The following is a 22108-nucleotide window of genomic DNA, read 5'->3' as shown; positions in this document are numbered from 1 at the left end:
GCAGCCCTTAAAAGCTGATAAAGGTATTATGGCCTAGGCTTTTGTGGGCTGCAGTCTGACAAAGTGGAATTTTGAGTAGGATACGTGGTGCCACAGGGACGTGGGGACAGGTGAGGCTGCTGATCCCTTATTTTCAAATCTGAAAGTTGACAGCTATGAACCAGCATGTTTAGACATTCCAACCCCAGTGCTGGGGTGGGGAAAAATAAGAGCACAAGAAGACCCTGCTGAATTATCAATGAGATCTATGAGAAAAGACCCTACTGATTGTTCTTTAGAAATGCTCTTTAAAGAGTAGCCAGTGGGGTCATTTATCTCCAGATCAGGACTTCCATCCCATCTTAGCACTGTGCTGATTCCTGCTGAGATTGGACTTAAAGGATCTCTCTAAGGGCTCTTTAAGGGACACGGGTGGCGCTGTGGAATAAACCACAGAGCCACGGCTTGCCGATCAGAAGGTCGGTGTTTCGAATCCCCGCAACGGGGTGAGCGCCCGTTGCTTGGTCCTAGCTCCTGCCAACCTAGCAGTTCGAAAGCACATCAAAGTTCAAGTAGATAAATAGGTACCGTTCCGGCGGGAAGGTAAACGGCGTTTCCGTACGCTGCTCTGGTTCGCCAGAAGTAGCTTACCCATGCTGGCCACATGACCTGGAAGCTGTACGCCGGCTCCCTCAGCCAGTTAAGCGAGATGAGCGCCGCAACCCCAGAGTCAGTCACGACTGGACCTAATGGTCAGGGGTCCCTTTACCTTTACCTGGTGCCACTATAAACTTCTGAGTCTCTTTGTTGGCTTTGTGTACTTAATTTGAAATTTGTGCCAAGGTTGTACCACAGTATCTCCATAGAAGCTTAGGGACGGACAAAATTACAAGGGTGCTATAAATTATTATCCCACTCATTCACTCTCACAAACAACCCCAGTCTGTAAGATTGGCAAGTTTACACAATTTGCTTATAATACCAGACACTCTTCTACTTTATATGTCCAATCCTAAGTGTAGAGCCTCCAGCCACAGGAATTGTGTATCATGATAATGGGTCCTTTGTCCCTTAAGCCCACCAAACTGGGGAGGTGCATGCATTTAAAGTGTGAGATGCTGTCTATAAAAGCCTGACCCTGTCTATAAAAAATAAAGGTAATAGAAATAATTTAAATATATGAATTATAAATAACTATGGGAAGCATATAAGCATATACACCTAAGATTTCAAAGCCTGGAGGAAGAAAATCTGCCCCCACTACTTTAGGAAAAGGATTCAAGGAACAAAGAGCTGCTTTGGAGAAGGCCTCACCCCTTCCTTCTTCCTGTCAGGAACTTCCTTCCATTTGTCTCCTCTCCATCTTTTCCTCTTTCTCCCTCCACAATCCATCTATCCCTGTCCCCATCTCCTCTCCCCTGGAACTCACCAGATTTCTCCAAGGGTCCTGGGAGGGAATGCTCAGAGGTTGTGGGGAGGGATGCAGGAGACAGCCCGACCAGGTCACCCATCCATCTTCCTCCTTCCATCCTGGCCAGGGTTGCAGGTTCAGTCTCAGCCAGGTTTGCAGGTTCAGCTTCCTGAGGAGCGCAGAATCCAGAGCAAGTTGCAGCTTCCTGGGAGGGAGGGAAGAAGAAGCCAAGGGAGTCTGAGAGCCCCTGCAGGGATTCTCCTGCCCAAGACATGCTGCTGCCCCTGGAGAAGCCCCAATTGGGCACCCCCTTCCCAAGAGCCCCCTCCCATTTTCAAACACCTTTGGCAATTCCTTTCACCTCCCTGTCCCACCTCCCTTCCTAAGGCTGGCATGGTATGTACATTAGCGGCCTGAGAGTAGGTCCCTTGGAATTTAAGAGTTAATCTGCAAAGAACTGCTCTGAATACATGGGTGGCCCTTGCATGGAGAAGAAGGAAGCCCCTTGCTTGCATCAGGACCCCCTGGGAGAGGAGGGGGATCCGCCCACTGCTCCCTCTGTCCTCCCTGACTCCTCCTCTGTTGTTCTGCCCTGCAAACACCCTTTGCTCTTGTTGCTCAGGGGAGAGAGGCGACTGGTGGAAAGAGCCTTCAAACCCATCCGTTTCCTCCACTGCTCCCCCTCCTGTCCTTTTGGAAAACAGGAACTTTGGTCAGGAGTAAACAACCTAGATGGCAAGTTTGCAAGATAAGCACTTTAAAGCACTGCTTGCTCCTACTATGTGTGTGTGTGTGTGTGTGTCTGTGTGTGTTTGGACCTAGAGGACAACATACATGTTTACACCAAGTGATTCCTTAAAGAGGGCAATTCTTTAAAACCGAAGGCCATTTCTACAAAATGGAAGACTTCCAATGGCAGCCTTTTACAAGGAAATTTTTGATGGTTTTTATTTTGTTGGAAGCTACCCAGATGGGCAGAGGCAACCCAGTCAGATAGGCAGGATGCAAATAATAATAATAATAATAATAATAATAATAATAATAATAATAATTGATTCCTAAGCCCATCCTGGGACACGAATGGCGCTGTGAGGTAAACCACAGAGCCTAGGACTTGCCGATCAGAAGGTTGGCGGTTCGAATCCCCACGACGGGGTGAGCTCCCGTTGCTCGGTCCCTGCTCCTGCCAACCTAGCAGTTCGAAAGCACGTCAAAGTGCAAGTAGATAAATAGGTACAGCTCTGGCAGGAAGATAAAGGGCGTTCCCATGCACTGCTCTGGTTCGCAAGAAGCGGCTTAGACATGCTGGCCACATGAACCGGAAGCTGTACGCTGGCTCCCTCAGCCAATAAAGTGAGATGAGCGCCACAACCCCAGAGTCGGTCACGACTGGACCTAATGGTCAGGGGTCCCTTTACCTTTTTAAGCCTGTTCTGCTAGGCATGCTGATCAGAGACTCTGTCCAAACAACCCCTTCAAATGCAACAGGGCTTCCTATTTTTCCTGCTATCAGTGGGAACAGTCAAACCACAAAGCCACTGATCAACCAGAGTCTGGTTTCATCACAGTTCACCCTCAGGGCCGGCCAAATCATGAGGTAAGCTGGGACAATTAGGTCAGGAGGCAGATGCAGGGAGAAATGGGACAAGCACATTCGCAGCTCCCCTGTTTGTTAGCCTTGCTGCCAGTGCAGGACCACAGCTGGTAATTTTGTACAGCTACCCATTTAGAAAGTTTGGTCTAGCAAGCCTTTTTAAAGTGGATTAGAGAGAAAGTGCAGGGGGGAGCAATATTCACCACCATAGCTAAACAGAACCTCCATGTCGAGAGGCAGTGGACCTGTGACCTCCAGGTGCTGGAAACCCAGGTGAGAGGAGGGCACTTACCTTTCCCAGAAGCCCCTCAGTGTCTGGGAGCAGGGTCTGGTCTGCTCCCCCTGCTCTCCCACTGGGCCACCGTCTGGCATCCGCACCTCCCCTGAAGGAGAGGACACCATCCCCAGAGTGGGGAGGACTGGGAGCCTGTGGGGTTTCCCACCCTGAACGAGGGGGCTGCATTGTCTTCAGGAAATCCTGCTTCTGGGCATCCCAGTGCTGCTGCGGCTGCCCCTCCTCTGGCTCCTGCTTAATCTGACATAAATCTGCCTGAGGCAGAAGATCCCTGATGGTCCCAACTTGGCCGGCAGGAGGTTTCTTTCCTTTGTACTTCAGTCTCTCCCTTTGAATGGGTCTCTTGGGTCCCTGCTCTTCCATTTTTTTGCCACCCTGCTGGAAAAGAAATAAACACAAAGTAAAATAAAACCCAAGAATAAAAACAAAAGCACATTTTTTAACCATTAGCCAGTTTTTGAAATATATTATTACTCTTTCTATTTCTGATGTTCAGGATGTGAATGACAATCATTATGTCACCCAAATGACTCCACCCAGGGACGAGGGGAAGTTATCCAAAGACTGGGGGAAACATCAAGGTTTATGGAAGTACAAATAATATTTGGGGGTGGGGGAACCAAGGCAGTGTAAGGAAATCCAAAAATAACCCAGTGAAAGGACTGAGCATATTCAGTGGACAGGGAATGCTGATCCTGGCTGCAACTTCTAGCACGTTGGAAAGGCAGCAACAGGTCTTTGTATATGATTAAGGCTGCGACAGACCCACCTAACATTGAAAGTACAGTGGTGCCCCGCAAGACGAATGCCTCGCAAGACGAAAAACTCGCTAGACGAAAGGGTTTTTCGCTTTTTGAGGTGCTTCGCAAGACGAATTTCCCTATGGGCTTGCTTCTCAAGACGAAAACGTCTTGCGAGTTCTTGCGAGTTTGTTTCCTTTTTCTTAAAGCCGCTAATAGCCGCTAAGCCGCTAATAGCAATGCTTGGCAAGACGAAAAAACCGCAAGACGAAGAGACTCGCGGAACGGATTAATTTCGTCTTGCAAGGCACCACTGTACATGGCTTCACCCAAGAAATCCTGCGAGCTGCAGTTTGTTAGGGGTGTTGAGAACTTTAGCAACCCACTCCAAAATATTTGAAATTTGATGGTCACAAACTCTCTTGACTGAAGACATTCTAACTTGCAGTCCATTGGCTGCATATGGCTTGCCAAGCCTCAGGGTGTGTCCTGCTAGTCCCTGCCGTTTCCATCTCCTGATCTGATCATCAGATGAAGATCTCTGTCTGTTCTGGAGAGAAAGATGCCTAAGGGCCCTTAGAGATATATTTTAAACTCCAATTTCACCACAAAGCAGCACAGTGCTGAAATGGGGTAAAAGCCCTGCTCTGGAAATAAATGATCCCTCTGGCTGCTCTTTAAAGAGGATTTCTAAAGAACAATCTGAAGGGTCTTTTTTCCACAGATCTCCTTGCTAATTCAGAAGGGTCTTCTTGTGCTCTTATATTTCCCCACCCCAGAACTGGGGTTGGAAGGTCTAAACATGCTGATTGTGTTTGCAAGACTTGTATGTATGCTAGATGGCATGTCTGGTGAGTGTGTGCAGCACCTCTGGCGTGTGTACATGTGACTTTATGGTCTGCATCTCTTTTCTGTGTGCGCATGCATGTGCATACATTGGCCACAAAGCTCACTTGAATGTGGCCTCCAGAATCAATGCAGCTTTAAGCCCATAAATGTTTCGTTCCTCCTGCTCTATCAGAAAGAACAATCAAATCTAAGACTATCAGGAGGAGAGAACTCCTGAATCTACAGATTTAATGTTCTCAACATCCTATGGATACAAACTGCAATGAGATTTCACTTTAATTGCTTTGAGATTCTTTCCCTTAAAAATATGAAGGAGTATAGAAATGAAAGGAGTAATAATCTGAACATGAATAGCTAATTTCAATCTCGCCTTCCTCAGTCTTTTACAATACTGTCTTCAATGTATTTATTATCATTAATTCATTTCCATATGCCACACTTCTTAAAAATCCTCCTTTCCTCTGCATTCTCAAATCTGGCACTCACTTCAACCCTCAGCATTCATCTGAAAACTCAGCTGTGTTACTGAAGAAGGAGGAAGATAAAACGTTTAACAAAACAGGGTTAAGGCTCTCTCACTTATTTACACGCAGACACAAGAGGTCACTAGCTTTGACAGCTTGGGAAAATATCCTATGCATTCTCCGGGGAATAGCTCTATTAACTGGTGGGAGAGCGTGAGCTTGTGCCTGTGCTGCGGCCCCCGGAACCCACTCATCGCCCTTGCAGCCCCCGCAGGGAGGCAGAAGCAGGCGAGAGGGAAGGACAGTCGGGGCGGAGGGAGGACGGGGCTCCCTGGTGAGGGACAGGGAGAGGGGCGAAAGACTCAGTGACCGCCCCGGGAGGCAAAAGCCCCAACGACGCCGCTGATCATCGGACGACTATATGCATCGTCCATCGGGAAGCAGCAGTTGCCTTGGACCCCTCATTCTGCCCCTTGAGCTCAGGACTGAAGGGAGCAGCTCCCCAGGGTCTCCGGCAGGGTCCGTGCCAGCCTGAGCCAGAGATGTTTGCCCCTGTGCCCTCCTGCAGATGCCCTGCCCCTCCGCTGCGCCCCTTCCCCTTCCTGCCCGGTTGGGGGGCGCCCTGCAGCCTCTGACTCCACTCGGGGCCTGATCCTGCCAGGCCCACGTGCTCTCCTCCTCCTCCCCCCCCGCCTCCTGCACCTCGGACTCCTCGCTCCGTCCCCGCACAGGAATCCGGCTCCTCTCCGGGGAAACTCGCCAGGCCACGGGCCGCTGCTCCTCCGCTCTCCTCGGCGGGGGACAGGAAAGTGCAGCCGCTCTCGAGTCCCCCTGGCTGGCCCCGTTTCCTGCCTCTCTGGGCATCGGAGCTCGCTGGCTGTGGGTTGGGCCCTGGGAGGCTGCGAGGCTGGATGCGCCCCCTTGCGCTGTCCCTCAAAATTTATTGTATCATTGGAATCTACCTGGCATCTTATAAGATATCCAGAATGTTGCACAAATAAGTCTCCTTATGATCCGATGTGCAGTCACTGGTTTCCTCATCAGTAAATCTTTTCAGAAAGCTGGGACGATGCCACCCTGCAGCTATAGCTGCCAATTTTCAGATTTGAAAATAAGGGATCAGCAGCGGACTCGAAAATAAGGGATCAGCAGCGTCACCTGTCCCAGGGACAGTCTACAGGATATCTAACAATCCGGGATAGCAGCGGGAAATGGCTCTGGAATAAGGGAATTTCCCGCAAAAAAAAGGGAAGGTTGACAGCTATGCCTGCAGCCCGAATGGGTAGCTCGAGGAGGCAGTCCAGTTCCCAGCTCTGCTGGTTGGGATCATGCAATCACTTAGCTCCAGCAACCGACCTTTCCAAACCCTCCAACATTTCTCTGATGAAAATAGGGACATCCCATTCCATAACTATAATTTTCCTATTTATATACCGCACATCTTATTACGTTGCCCCAGCCACTCTGGGAAGTTTCCAACATATATAAAAAACATAATAAAACATTAAACATTTTCAAACGTCCCTATACAGGATTGCCTTCTCAGAGGGCCCGGGGGTCGGATAACTCCATTCCCTCCAGCATTTCTTCAATGAAAATAGGGAGACCCTAAGGAAATGCGGAATATTCTGGGATCAAATCAGAAACCAGGACAGCTTCTCGTTACCCCAGAAAGCCCTAAAAACTGTTTGTGAATTCCCCCCCCCCAGCCAGGCCTCGGAGTACGCATTTTAAAAACTGCATTTTCCTCTAAGACAAAAAGCATGAGCTAAGCAGTCCTCTCTGTAACAAAAACGCTGTAACAACTCAGAGCTGAGAACAGTAAAGCTTTCGCTTCCCAGATCCAAGCTAACCTTGTCCTGGTACATTGACTTGCAACATACTTCCGGGAACAGAGCCAGAGAACGAAAAGCAACATTTCTATGTAAGAATCTGTGAAGGGGGAGAGGAAAAAAGGGGTTTGAAAAAAGGATAAAACCTGCTTGTAAAATGTTTTCGGTGCGGCCTGTCTTTTGTGAACTGAATCACACAGGTGCCTCTGCCCCCCCCCCCCCATGGCAGAATAAAACGCTCTTTCTCTGGATTAACCCCTTGGTGTCGTTTGGCTCCTTTTGTCTCTGCTCGGGTGCAACAATTATTCCGACCCATGGATTAATAAGGCTACAATACTTCTCCACTCCTCACCCCACCCCCAATATAACCAAAAACACACACACCATTTGGGAGGGAGGACCAAAAAAATATATAAATCTTTTTATTATTTTATTACTTATTTTTGCAGTTCAATCGACTGTATCTATAAATTTTATTGTTTATAGCCAATGGCCACCACAATACAATATGAGCACAAATCACACAGCTGCAAAACAAAAGACATTGCATGCACCAGACCAGGATAAATCTATAGCGTACAAAATTAATTTTCACATTTCTTTCAATGGGAAGGATATAGGGCAGCTGAGCCAAGGTGCTGGGGTCCAGATTAGAGTTTCTATCATCCTTGACTGTCTACCCTGCTGGCTGAAGCTGATGGGAACTGGACAACAACATCTGGGGACATCACAATGACTATTCTGTGATATACAAAATCTTCAAAGGATTAAGGCACTGATCCAGAAGAGAATGAACTGAGAAGAGGCCCCACTGAATTATCTGAAGTGAAACAGAGGAAGATCATTAAATAATAATAATAATAATAATAATAATAATAATAATAATAATAATTTATTATTTATACCCCACAGACAGACAGACTTTAATGTTGTATACAGTGTATGGTTGGGGAATTGAGAGGTGGGGAGAGCAAGCGGGGGGGAGGGGTAGTACACATTCATTATTTCACAAAGTTCATATGCAAGGTGTTTGTGTCAGTGTGACATGGCTAGGTTCTCTTCCTTTATATTTATTAGTTTTCATTGGCAGTGAGAAAGATCGGGGGGGGCAGGGCATAGTTGGTTGCCTTCAGTTGACTGCAGTAAAGGTGGTGGAGGCTGAACCATTTTGAGGAAGAGATTGTTGTAATTCTTGTTGTAACGTGGGGTTTGTGATTTCAGCTCTCTTGATATAACATGCTGGAGACAAACACTTCTTTATTAAAGCAACAAGACTAAAGACTGGGGAGAGGAAAGCTACATTTATAGGGACAGGGAACTAGCAAGAAAGGATACATTTTGGAGGGAACAATATCAGGCAATCACAGTCCTGCCTTTTGGAGGGAACCAATAAGACAGAGGATCCAAATACAGCAGCTTAAATGAACCAATAGTAGCTGTACCCTCTGGAACCAAAAGGCAGTTACTTTACCCTAATGCAAATACAGACAATCATAATACAGATATAAAATCCTTTGACTCAATACACAACAATTCTTGGTTTGGTCCTTCAAGTAAAGGTAAAGGTGAAGGGACCCCTGACCATTAGACCCAGTTGTAGACAACTCTGGGGTTGTGGCGCTCATCTCGCTTTACTGGCCGAGGGAGCCGGCGTACAGCTTCCGGGTCATGTGGCCAGCATGACTAAGCTACTTCTGGTGAACCAGAGCAGCGCACAGAAACGCCGCTTACCTTCCCGCCAGAGCAGTACCTATTTATCTACTTGCACTTTGATGTTCTTTCAAACTGCTAGGTTGGCAGGAGCAGGGACCGAGCAACGGGAGCTCACCCCGTCGCGGGGATTTGAACTGCTGACCTTCTGATCGGCAAGCCCTAGGCTCTGTGGTTTAACAACCAGCACCCGCGTCCCTTCAAGTACTTGTTGAAGTACCCTTCAAGTACTTGTTGTTAAAGTATTTCCGAGGAATTCCTGATCTGGACCTTGTGTGGAAATGAATTCTCTCCATCACAAAAATAAGTTTTGAAGCTTTACCGCAGAACAGTCTTAAACAGTCTAACAATAAGATAAGCATGATAAAGTAGCACACTGCAAACAATGTTCAGTCCTTTATGTAATTCAGTCAGCTTTCCTATCCCTCGTCCCAGAGGGAGATCCTAAGCTTCTTCAACATTGCATGACTTATTTGCAACTGCTGCTGCTGCTTCTCCTAGCCATCTCCAGCAAGAACACACTGGCTTCTCAAGTTTAAGCTTCCTTCCGTGAGAGCTCTGCAGCTTATGCCTCCAGTGATGAATTATGAGGAAAGATCCAGCCTCCTCTGATGCTTTTGTCAGAGTGGAACCTCTTGCCTAAGTCTAAGAGAAACTTCCCTTTATAGTATTTTTATTACAATGCATTCAAGCACAGCATTATATGTACATTAAACTTACAGGACTTGTTCCCTTCCAAGTAACAATGACACTTACAAGCAGCTTGTCACTTTCTTTTTCTATGTCTGCTTCGTATGCCCCAATGTTCTCTCTCTTTCCCCTCAAATACTCCAGGCGACCACAGATGAGTGTCTAAAGAGAAACCAAAAGCTCAGAGTTTGGGGGTGGGGTGAAGCCTTGAACATCAGGTTGCCTCCTAGTGCCTGGGGGGGCCAGCTATTAGATTTCTATTTGGTAAGTGTTGTAGGAGTTTTAAGGATTTTTAGCTGTATATTTAAAAAAGAAGGCTCTTGTGAGATGTTTCATTATTTTGTTATTCTGACATTGCATTGCACAGGAGCACCTTTGCACAGCTGTTTGAATTTTTTTATGAAAAAAGAATAAGAATGCATTCTAAAGGGTTTCTTTAGAAGCAGAACAAGTATTTTATTTTTAATAACAGAGGAAATGATGCCCAATTCTGAGTGCTCATCCTGGCTTTAAGGTTAGCAGCCACAAAACCCTCACAAAAAGCTATGAAAGGATTTTGTTAGCAAGATTCAAGGCAAATTCCTGCCTTGTATTCCTGGGCTGCCTCTTCCTTGAGAACCAAAATTTTAAAAGATGAAGCTGTTAAGGTGCTACACTCAATATGCCAGCAACTCTGGAAAACTCAGCAGTGGCCAGAGGACTGGAGAAGGTCAGTCTACATCCCAATCCCAAAGAAGGGCAGTGCCAAAGAATGTTCCAACTACCGCACAATTGCGCTCATTTCACACGCTAGCAAGGTTATGCTTAAAATTCTACAAGGCAGGCTTAAGCAGTATGTGGACTGAGAACTCCCAGAAGTTCAAGCTGGATTTCGAAGGGGCAGAGGAACCAGAGACCAAATTGCAAACATGCTGGATTATGGAGAAAGCTAGGGAGTTCCAGAAAGACATCTACTTCTGCCTCTCTGACTACATAAAAGCCTTTGACTGTGTCGACCACAGCAAACTATGACAAGTTCTTAAAGAAATGGGAGTGCCTGATCACCTCATCTGTCTCCTGAGTGTTATGGAAAAATCTAGGTGTGAGGCTGTTCAGTCAAACCAGCTCATTGGGAAGAGCCCGCGGGTCCCTTGCGTAATAAAGGAAGGAATCCAGTCACCAACTGGAGCAAATAGCTGTAGACCAAAGTTTATTGCACAACAGGTTCAAAGAGGAATTTTGGACCCCAAGCATGGGGTGACAAAGACTTTTAAAACTTTCCCACCATATCCCAGAATACAGTTCGTAGAGCATCATTGCTATATGATTGTTACATCACTGACATGTCACAATAGTGGAGGGGTAGACAGGGGTTACACTAGTCTAACCTTGGCAAACATGTCCAGACAAGTCCTTGATAAAAGATTAGCATAAGCATGCCCATGTCAGGGCAAGACTCAGGCATAAGATTAGCATAGGCAAACACCTCTGTTTTTTGTTTTTTTTTATATTTTTTTATTGCTTTGTTTTCCAAGGTCAAAGTACATCGTCAATACATCGTCAATAACACAACAAAAGCTGTTTTACAAAAAGAAAAAATGAGAAATTAAACATCAAAAGATTCATTTTTCCAAATCTTTTTTCAACGTCTACTGGACTTCCCCACATCTTCCATCCCTGCATTCCTTACAGTAAAAATAAACAGCAAATTAATACCTTGTTTCATGTGTTTTTGTATTTTCATCTAATTATTTACTCTAAAAATTTAAACTTTTCTCGGTCATAACTTAGTTTCAATCATTTCCGAATCTCAATACTGAAGCATGTTTTTCTCACAACTTAGCAAATTCTCAACATTCATATAACTTATAATGTTTTTGTAAATAGTCCTTGAATTTTCTCCAGTCCTCTTCCACTGCCTCTTCTCCCAGGTCTCGGATTCTGCCAGTCATTTCAGCCAGTTCCATGTAGTCCATCAGTTGCGTGTGCCACTCTTCCAGTGTGGGTAGTTCCTGTGCCTTCCAGTATTTGGCTATAAGGATTCTTGCTGCTGTAGTTGCATATAGAAAAAAAGTTCTATCTTTCTTTGGCACTCTCTGGCCTACAATGCCCAGGAGGAAGGCCTCTGGTTTCTTATGAAAGGTATACTTAAATACCTTTTTCAACTCGTTGTAAATCATTTCCCAGAAAGCCTTCACCCTCGGGCATGTCCACCAAAGGTGAAAGAATGTTCCTTCAGCCTCCTTACATTTCCAACATTTATTGTCAGACAAGTGATATATCTTTGCAAGTTTGACTGGGGTCATGTACCACCTGTACATCATTTTCATAATGTTTTCTTTTAAGGCACTACATGCCGTAAATTTCATACCGGTGGTCCATAACCTTTCCCAGTCTTCAAACATAATGTTGTACCCAATATCTTGTGCCCATTTTATCATGGCTGATTTAACTGTCTCGTCTTGAGTATTCCATTTAAGCAACAAGTTATACATTCTTGAAAGCACTTTCGTCTTAGGTTCAAGTAGTTCTGACTCTAATTTTGATTTTTCCACCTGGAAACCAATTTTTTTGTCCTTTTTAAAGATATCTAAAATTTGGGCGTAATGAAACCAGTCTCGCACCTTTCCTTTCAATTTTTCAAAACTCTGCAACCTCCAAGTGTCACCCACTTTTTCTATTATTTCACAGTATTTTGCCCAGCCACCCCCCATATTAAGTATTTTTGTGGCCTTAGCCTCCATCGGTGACAGCCACCTCGGAGTCTTGTTTTCAAGTAAGTCCTTGTATTTAATCCAGACAGTAAACAAAGATTTCCTGACAATATGGTTTTTAAATAACTTATGAGACTTTACCTTGTCGTACCACAAATATGCATGCCACCCAAAAGTATTGTTAAACCCTTCCAGATCTAGGACATCAGTGTTTTCTAACAAAAACCAATCTTTCATCCAGCAGAAGGATGCAGCTTCATAGTACAACCTTAAGTCCGGCAGGGCAAATCCCCCTCTTTCCTTCGCATCTGTTAGTATTTTAAATTTTATTCGGGGCTTTTTGCCCTGCCAGACAAACTTCATAATGTCCCTCTGCCACTTTCCAAAGCACTCCACCCTGTCCACGATCTGCAGGGCCTGAAACAGAAACAACATTCTTGGCAATACATTCATCTTAACTGCTGCAATTCTTCCCAACAAGGAAAGTTTCAGTCTTGACCAGATTTCTAAGTCTTTCTTAATTTCAGACCAACATTTTTCATAATTATCTTTAAACAAATTCAAATTTTTCCCAGTCAAGTTAACCCCCAGGTATTTCACTTTTTTAACCACATTTAGTTCTGTTTCCTTCTGGAACCCCTCTATTTCTAAAGGTGTCAAGTTTTTTACCAGGACCTTAGTTTTTTGTTTGTTTAACTTGAATCCCGCCACCCAACCAAACTCAGAGATTAGTTCTAAAGCTCTTTTTGTGCTGGGTTCTGGCTCCTGTAATGTCAAAACCAAATCATCTGCAAAAGCCTTCAGTTTATATTGTTTTCCTCCGACCTGTATTCCTTCCACCCGCTGGTCCTTCCTAATCAAGTTCAGCAAAACCTCCAGGACAGAAATAAATAACAAGGGTGATAAGGGGCACCCCTGTCGTGTTCCTTTTTCAATTTTGAACTCCTCTGTCACCACGTTGTTTACTATCAATTTAGCCTTTTGTTCTGAATAGATTGCTTCAATACCATTTTGGAACGCCCTTCCCACTCCCATCCCTTCCAAATTTTTCTTCATAAATTTCCAAGATATGTTATCAAAGGCCTTCTCCGCGTCTATGAATATCAGAGCTGCTTTCGTATTCAAGTTTGTCTGTAGTAGTTCCAGAACATCCACAATGTTCCTAGTGTTGTCAGACAAATGCCTGCCAGGGAGAAAGCCTGCTTGGTCTTTATGAATGACTTCGTTTAAAACTTTTTTCAATCTATTTGCCAAAATATCAGCAAAAATCTTATAATCCACGTTTAGGAGTGAGATAGGACGGTAGTTCTTAAGTTGAGTCTTTTCAGATTCCAATTTTGGTATCAAAGTGATGAATGCCTCTTTCCACGAATCTGGTGCCCCCTTCCCTTCCATAATTTGGTTGCATACCTCCATCAGTGGTTGGGTCAAATATTCCTTCAATGTCTTATAATACTTGGAGGTAAGTCCATCTGGGCCCGGGGATTTGCCTAATTGCATGTTCTGAATGGAACTTTCAATTTCCTGTTGTGTTATTTTATAATTCAGGGCTGTTTGTTTATCTTGTGTTAGTTTTTCCAGGCCATAGCTTTTTAAGAATTTATTTATCTCAGTCTCCACTTGGGGTCCTTGAGTAAACAATTTTTTGAAGTATCTCTGGAAGTCCCATCACCCAAAGTACAATAGAACTTCCTTTGCATGTCTGGCCCCTTGGCACGTTTGGTGATAGGATTAGGCTTTCCTTGGTCCAGCTCAGCAATTGTCACCCCTGGACACTTCCTGGAGTCCTTTTTCAAGGGGAAAATAGCTTTGGAATGGAGGAAACTGGCAAAGGTGTTGATTTTATATTATTTTTAAAGCTAGGTACCGTATTTTTCGCTCTATAAGACGCACCAGACCACAAGACGCATCTAGTTTTTGGAGGAGGAAAACAAGAAAAAAAGTATTCTGAATCTCAGAAGCCAGAACAGCAAGAGGGATTGCTGCGCAGTGAAAGTAGCAATCCCTCTTGCTGTTCTTGCTTCTGTGATAGCTGTGCAGCCTGCATTCACTCCATAAGACCCACACACATTTCCCCTTACTTTTTAGGAGGGAAAAAGTGAGTCTTATAGAGCAAAAAATATGGTAACTTCCCTGAGCTGTCAAGTTGAACGGATACATTCAGGCATAATATCTGTAACATTAAATAACTTTAAAGATGTGCCCCCCCCTAATTTCCTTAACATAAGAAATCTATATGTGGGACAAGAAGCTACAGTTAGAACTGGACATGGAACAACTGATTGGTTCAAAATTGGGAAAGAGTACAACAAGGCTGTATATTGCTCCCCGCTTATTTAACTTCTATGCGGAATTCAACATCCGAAAGGCTGGAGTGGATGAATCCCAAGCCAGAATTAAGATTGCCGGAAGAAATATCAACAACCTCAGATATGCAGATGACACAACCTTGATGGCAGAAAGCGAGGAGGAATTAACCTCTTAATGAGGGTGAAAGAGGAAACCGCAAAATATGGTCTGAAGCTCAACATCAAAAAACCGAAGATGATGGCCACTGGTCCCATCACCTCCTGGCAAATAGAAGGGGAAGAAACGGAGGCAATGAGAGATTTTACTTTCTTGGGCTCCATGATCACTGCAGATGGCTCCATGATTACTGCAGATGGTGACAGCAGTCACGAAATTAAAAAGCGCGACAAGGTTGCCCAATTTCCCTATTGCTTTTTATATCGGACCTGGAGGTTCTCTTAAATATGATTAGAAGGGACCAATTGGTTAAAGGTATACAAGTCGGAGCCAAACAGTACAAATTGAAAGCATTTGCTGGTGATCTAGTATTGACATTACAGGAGCCAGAATCTAGTACTAAAAGAGTATTGGAACTGATTCAAGAATTTGGTCAGGTTGCAGGATTCAAGTTGAGTAAGTTAAAAACTAAGGTTTTAGAGAATAACAGTGACTGAGAGGGAGAGGTTTCAGAAGGAGACAGGTTTAACATTGGTTAAGAAAGTGAAATACCTGGGGGTTAATATGACTGCCAAGAATGTGAATTTATTCAAAGATAATTATGAAAAATGCTGGACGGAAGTGAAAAAGGATTTAGAAATATGGTCAAATCTGAAGCTTTCATTGCTAGGCCATATTGCTGTGATAAAAATGAATGTATTGCCAAGAATGTTGTTTTTGTTTCAAACACTGCAAATTTTGGATAAAATTGACTGTTTCAAGAAGTGGCAAAGAGATATTTCTAGATTTGTCTGGCAGGGCAAGAAGCCCAGAATAAAATTTAAAATACTAACTGATGCAAAAGAAAGAGGTGGATTTGCCCTGCCAGACCTTAAAATTTACTATGAATCAGCTGCTTTTTGCTGGCTGAAAGAATGGCTTCTTCTTGAAAACTCAGACATTTTGGATTTAGAAGGTTTCAATAATGTATTTGGGTGGCATGCATATTTGTGGTATGATAATGTAATGGTTTGGAGTTACTCGTGCGTAAGCCGACCCCGTTTGGGCGCTTGGTTGCCTTGGTTGCTCTCTTCACTGACTTCCAAGGAAGAATCCTGGAGCCCTTCCACCTCCTCTTCCCATCGCTCTCCTGGACTCTTGGTGTTATGCGTATTTCCTTCCCCTTCCACCAAGCTGAGTCTCCCCCTAGTGCTAGGACCTTCACCTGCAGAATCGGAGACCCTCTCCTTCTCCCGTGTCTCTGATGTCAGTTCCCTGACATCCACCTCCCCCCCCCCAAGGGCCCCCTTCACTCCCCGATCGACCTGTGGGCTCTATCTCTTCCTCTTCTCTGGTCGGTGAGACAGGAAAACCCCGGAAGGAGCTGTCCTCCTCCTCCGTGGGTGCGGAAACCTCTTCCCACCTGCCAAGGTTCCCACCCATGGGGTGACCCTCCCAGTCCGATTCTTCCTCGGATTCTGAAAACCCTTCGAAACTCTCTTCGTCATCTGTGGTGCCAAATTGTTCCTCCCAGAATCTCTCTAAGGGCTGGGGCTCATCCGGGAACCGGCGGTGGAACACTTCCACCATATGCTCGTCACCAACTGCTTCCGCTGGCACCCACGTGTTTTCCGACAAGGGCTCTCCTTCCCACGCCACCAAGTACTCCACTTGCCGACCTCTCCATCTTGAACCAACTATTTCCGCGGCCGAGCTTTGGTGTTCCCTTTCTTCTACCTGTGGTTGTGGCATGACTTCTACTTCCCGCCCCACGAACTCCCGCCCCTCTCTGTGTGGTGAGAGCAAGGATCTGTGGAACACAGGATGTATTTTCATACTGTCGGGCAACCTGAGCTTGAATGCCACGGGGTTTATCTGTTGTGTGACTTCAAATGGCCCCAGCCATCTAGGCTGCAACTTCTTGCACCCTCCTTTAAAGGGTAACCCTTGAGTGGATAGCCACACTCGATCCCCCACCCGTATGGTTTCCCCTTCCCTGCGGTGCTTATCTGCTTGCTTCTTGTAATTCGCCTTGGCCCTCTCTAGGTTCATCTTAAGTTGTTGGTGTAGAGCTTCCATTTCTTCCACAAACTGTTCAGCAGCGGGCACACTCCAGCTTTGTTCCTCGCTACCCGGAAATGCCCTGGGATGACACCCATAGTTGGCCATAAACGGACTCATTCCCGTGGACACATGTTCAGCGTTATTGTACGCAAATTCCGCTAACGCTAGTTTCTCTACCCAATCATTCTGCCTCTCACTTACGTAGCAGCGCACGTATTGCTGGAGTATGCTGTTTGCCCTTTCCGCTTGCCCATTGGTTTCTGGGTGTCTCACTGTCGAGAAACTCACCTCGACTTCCAGCAGACTCATGAGCTTCCTCCAGAACCGAGAAGTAAATTTTTTTCCGCGGTCGGAGAGAACCCTCAAGGGGGCACCATGCAACCTAAAAATGTGCACTACAAACAACCGTGCCGTTTCTTCTGCTGTCACTGCGTGTGAGCAGGCTATGAAAAGGCACATTTTGGTTAGCAAGTCGACTGCCACCATTACTGCTGTTTTTCCCCTTGATTTGGGCAAATCCGTCATAAAATCAATAGACACCACCTCCCAGGGTTTGTTTGGTGTGGGTAAGGGTTCCAGTAAACCCGCTGGTACCGTGCGTTCCCCTTTGGCCCTTTGGCAGCAGTCGCACCCTCGTACATATTCTCGTACATCTTCCCTCACCCTTGGTCACCAGAATTGTCTGGTCACCAACATCATAGTTTTGTGTTGTCCAAAGTGTCCCGCTGTGGGGGTGTCATGTAGTTGTTTGAGTACCCTTCTTCTTAGAACTTCCCCCGGTACGTACATCGCCCCCCTATAGTACAACACCCCTTCCTTCTCTTCAAACCCCTCTGGTGCTCCCCTCCCATTTTGGAGTTCCCTGATTTTTGTTCGGGCGAATTCATCGTTCCTAGTGAGCCCTGCCAGTTCCCTCGTGCCCACTAGAGTTCCCCCACACACCCATCGGTCCTCAGGTATGACGTGTCGTGTCTCCGGCGGCCCCTCTCCTTCGAAGTACTCTGGTTTTCGCGAAAGAGCGTCTGCTCTCACATTTTGCTCTCCTGGCACATACCGGATTTCAAAAGAAAACTTGGAGAATTCCTGCGCCCAGCGAATCTGTCTCTGGTTGAGCACTCGTGCTGTCCTCCAGTATTCCAAGTTCTTGTGATCTGTACAAACCTGGATCTTGCGCTGGGCCCTATCAGCAGATGGCGCCACCGACAAAAGGCAGCGTAGATTGTGAGCAGTTCTCGGTCGTACACGGTGTAGTTTTGTTCCGACTTGCTCAGCTTCCTCGAGAAAAAGGCACACGGTTTCCATTCTTGCTTGCCCAATCCTGACTGCAAAAGAACAACCCCGATGGCTCTGTCTGATGCGTCTGTCTCCAACCTCAGTGGTTTCTCCAAATCCACGTGTAATAGTTGCTCTATTAATGCCTTAAGAGAGAATATTATGAAAATGATATACAGGTGGTACATGACACCAGTTAGGCACGCAAAAATATATCATTTGCCTGACAATAAATGTTGGAAATGTAAAGAGACTGAAGGTACATTCTTTCACCTTTGGTGGACGTGCCCAAGGATTAAGGCTTTCTGGGAGATGAAAAATGAAAAAGGTATTTAAATATACCTTTCTGAAGAAACCAGAGGCCTTTCTCCTGGGCATGGTCGGCCAGTTGGTGTTAAAGAAGGATAGAATTTTTTTAATGTATGCTACAACAGCAGCAAGAATACTTATCACAAAGTATTGGAAGACACAAGATCTACCCACCCGGGAAGAATGGCAGATGAAGGTGATGGGAGTACATGGAACTGGCGGAAATGACTGGCAGAATCCGAGACCAGGGAGAAGAGTCGGCAGAAGAAGATTGGAAGAAATTTAAAGACTATCTACAGAAACATTGTAAAATTAAGGAATGTTAGAAGGATGCTGGAATGAAGTTATGCGGTTTTAGCAGTAATGTTATAGAATTAGGTAAAATTCAGATGCAAGTAATGGACTACATGGAAATGGCGGAAATGACTGGCAGAATCCGAGACCAGGGAGAAGAGTTGGTGGAAGAAGATTGGAGGAAATTTAAAATTTATTTACAGAAACATTGTAAAATTTTTGAATGTTAATGGCATTGAAATGAACTGAAGGGGTTCTAGCAACAAGGTAAAAAATAAGAGTGGATTGATAATAGATAAATTAATTGGATATGAATTTGCTGAACTAATTTTCAAAAGGGATACAAAAAAGGGAGACGTGAGGAAGTCAGGAAAATAAGTGAATCAAAGATGAGGAATTAAAAAGAGGGATTTTTGTGGGTTTTTTTAATGTGCTTTTTTCTTTCTTTTTCTTTTTTCTTTCTTTTCTAAGTTAAACTTTTGTATTTTTTGTATTTTATAATTTTATATTTTTGTGTATGTGTTTTTTCCTTTTTCTGTTTGTTGTTATTCTCAAAACTTAATAAAATATCATTTAAAAAAAACAGATCATGAATAGGTGAGAATGTAAAGTTACAATATATTAAGATAAATCATTAAGATAAAAGCAAAAATGGAAAGGATTTGCTGAAGTAACTAATTGAACTAGAATACAAAAAAGGGAGGTGTGAGGAGGTCACGGAAACAAGTAAATGAAAGACTTGTAAAGATTGATTTGTTTTTAATTGTTTTTATTTTTCTGTACTTTGTTTTTTTCTGTTTTCTTTTTCTTTTTGTAATTCTTTGAAACTTTAATAAATATTATTTATTTATTTTTTAAAAGAATTATGGTGCTGGAGGAGAATCTTGAGAGTCCCATGGACTGCAAGAAGATCAAACCTATCCATTCTGAAGGAGATCAGCCCTGAGTGCTCACTGGAAAGACACATACTGAAGCTGAGGTTTCAATACTTTGCCCACCTCATGAGAAGAGAAGGCTCCCTGGAAAAGACCCCCCTGATGTTGGGAAAGATGGAGGGCACACAGAGAAGGGGACGACAGAGGACGAGATGGTTGGACAGTGTCCTCAAAGCTACGAACATGAGTTTGACCAAGCTGCAGGAGGCAGTAGAAGACAGGAATGCCTGGCGTGCTCTGGTCCATGGGGTCATGAAGAGTCGGACACAAATAAACGACTAAACAACAACAAACTTGCCAAATGAACCTTATATTGGCCCGTTTGACAAGACCAGCTACCATGTTTGAGTTGTTGTTGTTTTTTTGGGGGGGACGGGAAAGGCTTAAGCATAATTTTGGGAGGCAGCAAATGGTCACATTTATTTATTTATTTTTAATAATATTTATTAAGGTTTTAAAGGTTACAAAAAGAAAAAATAATAACATCATATTAAACAACATCAAAAACAACACATCATAATAGGGGGGGGGGAAACCAGAAAAAAAGTTCATTAAAAAAATAACACATCGAATCTTCCCATAACTTATCATTCGTTAGCTTGTTTTCTTGACCTCCTCACACCTCCCTTTTTTGTATTCTAGTTCGGTTAACTATTTCAGCAAATCCTTTCCATCTTTTCCAATTTTTGCCCTGTAATTTATCTTAATATGATATAACTTTACTTTCCCTCGTTTCACCAATTAACAGTCTATTTTTTCCTAATCCTTTATAACATTTCTGCTAAAACCACGTAAGTTCATTCCAATATCTTTCTAACATTCATTAATTTTACAATGTTTCTGTAAATAGTCTTTAAATTTCTTCCAATCTTCTTCCACCGACTCTTCTCCCTGGTCTCGGATCCTGCCAGTCATTTCCGCCAGTTCCATATAGTCCATCACCTTCATCTGCCATTCTTCCCTGGTGGGTAGATCTTGTGTCGCAAATGGTCACATTTAAGAACTGTGGAATCGGCTATCTGTCACATGAGAAACAAGGCCTGATTCCCGCCCCCACCCCTTAATCCTCTCTAGCTATTTAATGATCCATCAACCCAGATGGAACTAAAAATATTCCTAGTTCCCTGAATTCCTGTCAAAACTATCCCAAGGTGGTGTCAACCATAAATTTTCTCTACTATTTTGAACACATCAGATGAATTGATTCAAATCAATATTCATAAGCATGGAAATGAAAATGCTCCCCTAAGTTTCCTTGGTTGTCCACTTCCAATCTCAGCTCTTGGCAGACTGTTTCTGAACTGGGAGGCATTGGCTGGTTCCTGTCACCTGACAGCTGGAGGTTTCCAGAGAGAGAGTGCAGAGTGCTGAGGAACCAGATGCTGAAACTTCAGCTAGAGTTCAACAACACAGGTGCTTGCTATATGCAATTTGGAGACAAAGAATCCTTTATTTTCAGTCAGATTCAGAACTATTTCCTGTCTTCTTACCTATGAATTACATTTCTGTTCCACACTCCCCTCATGAAGCCCACCACAAGATATATTGCTTTCACGCACACAGCAACCCTGCGAGGGAGGTTTCGCATAAAGATGGTAACCAGCTTTAAGTTGCCCAATCGGCTTCACGACTGAGGAGGGATTTGAAATGTCCCTGGCATTTGTGGACCTAGATCCTTGGACTCCAGCTCCCATGAGCCCCAGCCAGCGTGGCCAGTGGCTAAAGAAGACGTGAGTTGCAATTTCACATCATCTGGAGGGGCCACAGGTTACCCAACAGGTCCGTTTTCAGCGCCTTGACCTTCTCCTGGTGCAGCTGCCCTTGGAACTCCTGGTACTGGATGTGCTTCGACTTGTAGTGCCTCTGCAGGTTGGCCTTCCTCAAATCTATCTTCCTCTTCTTGTGGACACATTGATTGTGTCCAGAAACAGACAATTAGGCAGACGGAGCTGTTCAAATATGGGAGTCCTATGCTGCCTATAGCCAGCTCTGGTCAGTAATGTGTCTGCAGCTCTTTGAGCCATTGAAGTTTCTGAGCTCTTTTCAAAGGAATCCGCAGGTACAGTGTGCTAAAGTAACTCCTACACAATGTGGCACCAGACTGCTTTCTTTTTTTGTAATTATCTGTTTGTTTTAAATTCTATAGCTTAAATTCTCTTGATGCTTGTTTTTTTGAGAAGGGCCTCTTACAGTCACAAAGAAATGATTTTCAGTGCAGCTCCATAACACTGATTGCGCCCTCACACTGCCCCTTTTTGTGTGGGGATTTGGATCCAGAAAAGGAGCAGACAGGGAAAGGTTAAGCAGAATCCCACCCACCCCCCGCACCACCCTTAGGTGTGCTCAGCCTTCACCTGCTTCATGACTCCACCTTGCATGAGAAGGCAGGATGGAGCTCCAGGAAACAGGAAGTGGTCCTTCAACCACCCAGGACATCTCACCATCACAGACAGATCCAGTCTCCTGCTGTGGAGTCAAGAGTGGCCCTGGGATGGCAGAGAGAGGAGGGGAAGGGGCCAGGGACAGAAGGAA

At 44.6% G+C, this 22108-nt stretch overlaps 3 protein-coding genes and 1 long non-coding RNA gene across 5 annotated transcripts in view; 1 reads left to right on the top strand and 3 right to left on the bottom strand.

Moving 5' to 3' along the window:
* Positions 1 to 6153, bottom strand: part of LOC309364412 (uncharacterized protein) — a 114798-nt gene extending 108645 nt beyond the window's left edge. Inside the window, exon 1 of the mRNA XM_081901637.1 lies at positions 6035 to 6153. The gene's annotated coding sequence lies outside the window, so the exon portion shown is untranslated. The remainder of the gene's footprint in view (positions 1 to 6034) is intronic.
* LOC309365336 overlaps positions 1 to 20098 on the top strand; it is a 130609-nt gene extending 110511 nt beyond the window's left edge. The window contains exon 3 of the long non-coding RNA XR_014166026.1: positions 19798 to 20098. This is a non-coding gene — a long non-coding RNA (uncharacterized lncRNA). The remainder of the gene's footprint in view (positions 1 to 19797) is intronic.
* Positions 1 to 22108, bottom strand: part of LOC309364530 (uncharacterized protein) — a 43737-nt gene that overhangs the window by 2310 nt on the left and 19319 nt on the right. Inside the window, exons 2-3 of one of the 2 annotated variants that reach the window (XM_081902024.1) lie at positions 3277 to 3657; positions 1409 to 1595 (exon numbers count right to left, since the gene is read on the bottom strand). In XM_081902024.1, coding sequence (XP_081758150.1) covers positions 1409 to 1595; positions 3277 to 3657 — 568 coding nt within the window. Of the gene's footprint in view, positions 1 to 1408; positions 1596 to 3276; positions 3925 to 22108 lie in introns of those variants that run through there. The other variant, XM_081902023.1, reaches the window with a different exon arrangement.
* The window catches only part of LOC309364962 (uncharacterized protein), a 147369-nt gene that overhangs the window by 108645 nt on the left and 16616 nt on the right, over positions 1 to 22108 (bottom strand). The window lies entirely within an intron of this gene.

Source organism: Podarcis melisellensis (genome assembly GCF_964234715.1).
Source record: "Podarcis melisellensis genome assembly, chromosome: 2".
NCBI lineage: Eukaryota > Metazoa > Chordata > Lepidosauria > Squamata > Lacertidae > Podarcis > Podarcis melisellensis.
This window is presented reverse-complemented; position numbering and strand designations above follow the sequence as displayed.